At 41.3% G+C, this 7,934-nt stretch overlaps 1 protein-coding gene across 1 annotated transcript; it reads right to left on the bottom strand.

Annotated features, from left to right (window-relative positions):
- Positions 1 to 594: 594 nt before the first annotated feature.
- TMEM59 (transmembrane protein 59) lies at positions 595 to 7,860 on the bottom strand. Its single transcript, XM_065738597.1, has 8 exons — positions 7,668 to 7,860; positions 5,406 to 5,511; positions 3,476 to 3,570; positions 3,130 to 3,282; positions 2,789 to 2,873; positions 2,377 to 2,461; positions 1,864 to 1,972; positions 595 to 1,173 (listed from the first exon to the last, which is right to left on the bottom strand). Exons 1-8 carry the CDS (start codon positions 7,854 to 7,856, stop codon positions 1,018 to 1,020), a joined length of 978 nt encoding a protein of 325 aa, XP_065594669.1. The 5' UTR covers positions 7,857 to 7,860; the 3' UTR covers positions 595 to 1,017.
- Positions 7,861 to 7,934: the final 74 nt, after the last annotated feature.

Raw genomic sequence — 7,934 nt, 5'->3', positions numbered from 1 at the left:
AGAAAAGAATGGCAAAAAAAAAAAAAACAACAACAAACATTATAAATATGAAGGACACTGTTAGGTGTTGTATTAGTGAATCACACACAGTGACTTCAGGTCACACTGCCAATAGGAGGAATGCTGCAGCCTTTCAGATGGAATAAAACAGTAATTAACCATAGCAAAAAGCTAACCAGGCAGTATTTTCTATACAGTTATTTTTATTCTTCTGTTCTCATTTCTCAGGAATCACCTTGTTTCTGTAAATGAAGTTACAAGACTAGAATAGTTAATCAAGAATGGAAAGTAGAATTTCTTCAGAAAACACAGACTCTAACTTTACAAGCAATTTAAGACAAAGGCTAAAGTTTGACCAATCAATTAACTGTACAATGTTATGTTTGTGAAAGCACATGTCCACGTTTTAACAAATTTTCCACCTTCCACAGACTGAGTTCAAGCCTACAGTACTTCACAAATGCTTTCCATCCTGGATATTGCCACATGGTAGAAAAAATAGATTTCTATTTTTGGAGAAAGGGTTGTTTGTGCATGAACATTAACAAGTATCCCTCCCGCCCACTCCCCCCCCAAAAAAAACCCAACAGCAGATAATCTTATAATATTTTCTCTTAACTACAACAGAAAGTGCAACACTAAAAAGGCATGTCCTGCCTACTTAAAATTTCTTATATTTTTACAGAGCTAACTCTTGAATGTACACAGTATATCCTAGAAGACAAATAAGTTTGAAAGTGTCATGGCAGAAGTATGGAAAGCGTGCTTACAGCTTCTGTAAGCAAAAAGACAGAGCAAACACCAGTGAAAAAGTGACTATGTCTGGGAACAAACAAATTCAAGGTGTCTGAATCTTCACTACAGAGGGGGAAAAAAATCCCATGACATCTGTTGATTCTGTAACTTTATCTGCATTTAAAGACTTGCTGCTAAGCTTCTTATCTGAAGAACCACCACAAACAATCAGGAGTTGCTAGCACTGTTAGAATTAGTCTATTCAATCCAATGGAGGCTTATTTAAATTGCTGATTGAGCCAGATTAACTTTTGTAGGAAGAGGTCCTGCTTCTTCATGTTCCTCAGTCTTGCATCTAACCACAACAAGTGCAGAGGATGGATATTTGTTCAGTTTTTGTTCATTCATGTATTCCAGATCTCCATAGATGCTCAGCTTCTGAAATATTTAAATGAACTACTGTAAGACTTTTTATATATTAATAAAATGCATTTTGCTATACAGCTACCCTCCTGACTTTGATGGCTGCAGCTCTTCAACACAAGTTAGCTCACACTTTCTGCAACATCTGAAATTCATGGCTGAGTCTAGATTTAAGTCCAAATATATGCATTAAATCTGACAGAAAAAAAAAAAACAGTAGATGCAATCCTTGTGTACTTAACTCTTTAGCCTGCAAACACTACAAGTCTTGCTCTCTTTGGGCTGTAGGAATATTAGTTCAGTTGGTTCCCCCTTTGCAAAGAATCTGTATGTCGCCAACAACATGCTGTCACTTCCGTTCTCACCACTGAAGCTCCTGAATTAAATCCACACTAGTTTCTACCTGCCCCATCCAACCCTCAGGACGGCTTTACCACCAGAGAAACCAGAAGCAACCTCCATTTGTGAAGAGTAACCCAAAAGCTGCTAAGAGGGCAGGGCTATAAGCCAAAAGACATAACATCTGTGCTTACTGTGCAAAGCTCAGAGCACCTATCAGCCACAAGGACAGACAGACGTTCAGCTATAAAATCATTTAAGCAACAGTTTGTTTGCTAACCACATCTGCAAAATAAAAAGCTCCTTGTAATTGATGTTTATTACTCTGCAGAAAGCTGTAAGGTAAAAGTAATATAATAGGGTTACCTCAGATGGAACATACTGCTCTACAGCTGTAGCTACAGTTGCACAACAAATCCAGAGGAGCACCAACACCGACAGTACAAGAGTAGTGGTTAAAATCCAACTGGAATTTCTGAAAGGAAAAGAACGAGATTATTAGATTTCAAATACTGAAGAATGGATCTTTAAAAAGTTGTGCCTGGTTTTGACTGTATTTCATGCTCATTCACTAGTTTATCCATCTTTCAGCTGCACTGCCTGCTTCTGACACCTGGGTATACAACCTAGTGTCTAACACTTACTTAGTATCTAACTTGAAAGATCAACTAAAGGTCAACTAAAATGGGAAAGAGAGTCCAAGTTGGCAAGATAGCCCACAGATAACACGGGGCAAGCATGGAACGTAGCAATAACAAAAGGTCAGATACAAAAATGTAACTGCTCTTCACTCAGAACCTGAAGGACTGGTAAAATTGATTCCCTACCACACAGGCAGAAAACACCACTACGCCCTGTACCAGGTACTGACATACATACATGGAAAGACACTTGAAAAAACTATCACTTCCTTGCTCTTCAAAAAGTCCTCGGTACGTCTGTGAACTTCCTGGCTGCAGGTCAGCTGAAATAGAACAGCAGAAACAGTTGTCAGAAAAGCAATAAAGCAGAAAATGAAAACTTTATCCAGTTTGTCTACAGAAAACATGAAAGGTCACTTTCACAATGGCCCTAGCTTGTATGTTTCTGTTTCCAGGAGTGCTTGTTACTACCACAGACTTTGCCAAGTGTGCACAGTGCTGTACAGAATGCAAACCATTATACTTCAGCTTCCTAAAGATTTGCTTTCATACATCACCTGCAACTTTGGTACTGGTTTATGGGATTTTTTTTTCCTTGCATGACATGGAACATTTGCATTTGCTCTATCAAATCACAAAGAAAAACTTACAAGCTGTTTTACTCAGGGACAAGGATCCTTTTGTATCTTCAGTTCCCTGATCAAGCTGTGGAACATACTGCACTTCTGGCCTTGACTAAAACGAAACAAGGAATTAGGAGATCCTGTTAGAAAGCTTCCACTAATATTGACTGTCTACATTTTCCAAATGAATTGGGAAGTTAGTCTTAAAATTACGTGAATGTTGCATGTCTCGTTTCCTTTTGCCCCCATAATGGCAGTAAATGCAGCAAAATGCTACCAAAAACTAAACAGTTCTGACAGCAACCCATAGTCTTTTCTGATACTTAACCCACAGCTAAGTATTAGCACCTGAACAAAAAGGCAGGTACCTGGAATATGACAATTTTGCCATCATCTGCTTGAAGGTAGAAAGTCCATGAAGATGTTATGAAGCTCTGAGCTGAATCCATCATGTCACTCCAGAAGGATCTCACCAGTGTCAGAGGAAAGAGGAGATGAATTCTTGGCATCAGGGACATTAACTGCAAATACACATTAACTGCTTTTCAAATTGTTTTCACATAAAGAGGGTAGAACTTATGTTCGTGCTCACTCATCACCCCACGTCTGTATTTCAGTTCTTAAAAAGATTTCATTTGAAGAAGTTTGAAAAAAAGAAGACATGCTGAAGAGAAAACAAGTAGGTGGTATTTGAAAAACATGTCATGTACTTACTTGCTCTTGTCTTAGCTCAGCAAATGGCAATTGGTTCTGGCATCCAAGATGGCAAGCATATTGTTCATCAGACTGGGAGTATGCCTCAGTACAGGCTGCAAGAAAAATTCCCAAAATGAGAAGATAAATTCTGCATTTCAGTTAAGAAAACATTTTTAACAGAAGTTGGATCAGAAACAAAGCAGCAGTTAAAAGATTGACAATCCCATTTGTAGGGAAAGACATGGCAATCATTCCAAGGTTAGCATGTGGTGCTAGGTCTAATGAAGGTTAAGGAATTGGAGCTTACACAAATTACATATTTTAAATCTAAATGCTGTCAGAGCAACTGATCAGAAATGTTAGTCCAGACAAACTCAAGGTTGCAAGTTTCCATTGATTCTCCTATACATTTTTTCCTCTACAGATCATGTAAAACATTACTTCTTTATCCTAGAAAACAAAGACAGAATTCTAAACAGAAGGACCACAGGTCTACTAAACCTCTTAGAGGTAACAGTAGAAGTCATGGTACCTCAGGAAAGCCAAAGGAATGTTCTCATGCAAGCAGAATAACAGTACAGTACAGTAACTGTGTCAGAAGTATTGGTTATTGAACATTAAATCAAAATTAAATGAAGCCAACTCCTTATTTACATGCATCTTCTATTAATTGTTCACTAGAAACCATGAAGACCAAGAAATCTAAATTATTCACACGCATACATGTAGAACCCAGGTGGACAATACATGGGCATGGCTTTTCCCCAAAATACTAAAGCTGTGATGGTCAGTTTTACAGTGCTACTTGATCTAATGCCTCAAATTAAGCAGCAACATGGGGTACAGCAGCTCTCCCAGTTTTCCTACTGGAACAAACCATCAGAAAGCCCAGAAAGCTGGCAATTAGCACAGCATCAGCAGCTAAATAAACATTTCAATATTCAGCTCATAGCACCTGGATGGCAATTCTATAGCAAAAGTGCCACGAAGCTAGTGTTAGTAGACATACAGAGACATCAGAAGACAGAATTCAGCAGATCAGCCAAGATATATCCTGCCAAGCACAGAGTAACTACTCAGAGTACCAACCAGTGCAACAGATTACAGAACATAAGCCAGCAAAAGACAACAGCCTCAGAAAGGAGGGTTAAATCAGAAAGTAAGCAACTGTTCAATTACTTCTACGTGTGCTTTATTGATACATCACCCCTTTTATGGCACTCTTTCATGTATGGTTCGACAACTAGATTGACATGCTGTATCACAGCTATACACAGTGATGACAGACTGGAGCACTAGCCCATTTCTAGAGCATTTAATACCACTTTGTATCACATTAACATCTTTGCATTTCAGGCTTTCTACCTGTGTGCCTTCCAGCAGCTCCCTGAACTAACCAGTAGCCCTCTTGTTTTTATGAATTAATGAGAAGACAAAAACCTCCTTTGAGAGCAGACGTGGTCTTAATTATATTTCAAAAACGGGGAAACTACTCCACTGGTTTTCCTACTTTGGGTGGTTATTGTCCCACTTAACCTCTGAACAAAACTGTTAAGCAGCCACCTCAGTATTATTAGATAGAAGTTCTGTATGACTGCAGAAACAGTGTTAATTGGCTACAGCATATATACATATATATATATATATTCCACCTTCACTATGAGATTATCCCTATAGCACAGATCAGAGACAATTAGTCACAAGTATTTAATACCCTATTTCAAACAAAATGTAATTATTGCTGTGTTGACAGTTTAGCCTGGACTACCTGTCAGACAGTACGCTGTAATACGTGTTCTTACTTCATGAACAATTCACTTTCACAAATAAGCCTCAGGTGGCATGGAAGCAACTGAAATAATCCCACCAATTCACCCTTCATATGCGTGGAGGGAAGAGCAGCAGCATCTCCACGTTATGGGAAGTTAAAGGAGTTCTGAATTCTTACCAGAATCACATTCCAGTTTGGTTCGATTCAAATCAATGCCATCATCCACAAACTGACAAATGGAAAACAGTCTGCAGCCTCGCTGGCATGCATACAGTTCCTCTTCCTGGGAAGGCACAAAAGAAGAATTACATTCTAGAATAAACTGACCAAACAAAAATATAATAAAAAAAAACCACCAATAACCCACAACTTTTCTTTTTTGGAAGTGCTATAAAAAGCCACCCATTGGAGCACCATTCTCCTTCCCTCCACCAGACCTAGAAGTCAGATAAACGTGACAGTCTGGATCAACTGAAACAAAAAGAGGCTTCAGTTCTGTAATGCTGTGATGCAGCCTGATTCATTTCAGACAGAGCTCTCAGAGCTGGGTGAACCACACCTGGAGCAGCAAATTCCATTTTGCAGTTCTTGTCTTACGACTTAAAGCAAAGCCACGTGGCATTTCTGAAAAAGCATTGGCTTTAAAAATAAGAAATACCACTGTAAAGGATTTACTGACATTTAACCACAGAATGAACACACAGTCATCCACCTTAGGAGTTTAAAAGAACCCAAGGGGTGAAGACCAAAAAAGACTTGGTTGTTGGTTTCTGTGTTTGTTACACTGCATTACAATATACCACCAGTCTCTCATTAGAGCTACAGCAGAATCACTGAAATAAATGATTAACTTCTGATGAACTTCTGTAGCAATACCATGGTCAACTATTGCCAAACTAGTTCCAGAAGGCCACATTTTCATTTCACTGTAGGAGAATAGCACTTTCTCGGTGCCACTACAGTGCTAAGATTATACACTCTTGAAAACATATAACCTAGTATTTCTTCTGACCACAGTGCTGGAGGGATGCATGTATACTTTCCACACATGTTGGTCTCCATGTTGAAGAATCACAGCCAGCCTCCTTCAAGTGAATCAGAACCACCAAGCCTGGTAACTACATGGCCACCTATGCGACAACTACAGGGGGAAAACAGACTCTAAATGAACTGCACCAAAAATAAACACACCACGCCTTACTGTACCAATGCACTGTCATTGTTTGAAAGCACCAGTCCACATGCTTTAAAGGCAGCTAAGCTGAAAACACAGATTAAAACTCAACACTTAAAAACACAGACAGGATGGCTAAAACAGTTATGCTGCTACAAAAACACGCTCTGTCATTTAATATCCACACAGAATTGGCTGTGGTAAACAGATTTCTGTGGCAGTCTTCCACAGAAGTCTTACAGAAAACCAACTCACTCTCCAATGAATAAAATAATCTCCTTCCATTCGTCTGGCGGTTTTGTGACAAACTGAACAAATTGTGAAGGAAGAGGTGGTTGTATTATTCAACATCCCCAGCAAAACATAACAGTGAGTTCACAAGCAGATTAAAAATTACAGAAGTATCAGCTCTACCTGAAGCACCAGCACAGTACGGAAGTATTTCAGGAGAATATTTAGTCTCAGCGAGGTCTTTCTCTTCACTATCATCACACCTAGGCACCAAAACATACCACCTGCACAGATCTAATTCTACCTGTATTCCTCACAGCTCCCCAGTACTTTCCAGTGGAGATACCAGAATGAGGTGCTGCCCAGCAAAGACCAATTTTAATTTCATATGAAAGCAGACAAAACCCAATTAATTAATACTATCATCACTTCCATTTGCCTGCTGCCCTGGCGTACAATCTCAGGGACAAGAAAAGAACTCCCATCATTCACAGTTCAAGCTGCCATACACTTGCAGTTAGCAAAGTCGAAAGGAAAAAAACCCAACAAAAACAACAAATGTCACACTCAGCTCACTGGCTCTGAGCTGTGCAAACCTTCGAACCAATAGCAAACTCCTGAATGTGCAATTGTAACCTGTTAGACACTATCTGACCATCCTGAGATGGACACTTTGTGCGCAAATGAATCAGAGCAGCACTGATGGCTCTGCCAGGCCACTCCCTTGCCATCTTTTCTGATCCATCCCTTCAAAGAGTGTCACGCTGTGTCCAGCTCAGAGCCCTCGGCCCCCAAAACGCACAGCATCCCAACCCAAACGACAGCCGCTTCTTGGGGAAAGAAGCAACCCCCAACCCCACGGAAGGGGCACCACAGCCACGCTCTGCGTGGCTGGACTTCCTCGGCAAGCCACAGCCTCACCCGCTATTTCCAATTAGAAACAGCTATCTGCAGGGAAGCACCGCACCCCGCGCTCGGGGGCGGCGATCTCAGAGGGGCGCGGGGCCGAGCGGCGAGGCGGGGCCGGCCCGTACCTTGGGGTAGGTGTGCAGGGAGTAGGTGAGCTGGCAGGCCCGGTGGCAGGACGCCGTGTTGCCCAACACGGAGTCAAAGGCCTCGGAGGAGCTGGCGGGCGCCGTTCCCGCAGCCCGAGCTTGGCCACCCGCCCACAGCACCAGCAGGGCCAGAGGCAGGCGGAGCAGCCCGGCCCGCCGCGCCGCCATCTTCCTCCTCTGACGGGACCGGCCGCCGGAAGCCTCTCGCAAGAGGACCTCGATCTCGCGAGATTATCGCGCTCCTCC

This window comes from Cyrtonyx montezumae, unplaced genomic scaffold (assembly GCF_038088225.1).
Source record: "Cyrtonyx montezumae isolate F1298 unplaced genomic scaffold, pur_monq_1.0 scaffold_1, whole genome shotgun sequence".
Lineage (NCBI taxonomy): Eukaryota > Metazoa > Chordata > Aves > Galliformes > Odontophoridae > Cyrtonyx > Cyrtonyx montezumae.
This window is presented reverse-complemented; position numbering and strand designations above follow the sequence as displayed.

Bases quoted from the DNA above. Each gene is read 5' to 3' on its own strand.
- TMEM59 (XM_065738597.1), bottom strand. From the start codon at position 7,856: ATGGCGGCGCGGCGGGCCGGGCTGCTCCGCCTGCCTCTGGCCCTGCTG. The intron at 5,512-7,667 runs GTACGGGCCGGC...GTGCCTTCCCAG, and splicing joins CCCTGCACACCTACCCCAAG to GAAGAGGAACTGTATGCATG. The intron at 1,973-2,376 runs GTATGTATGTCA...TTTTCCTTTCAG, and splicing joins TTTTTCAAGTGTCTTTCCAT to AAATTCCAGTTGGATTTTAA.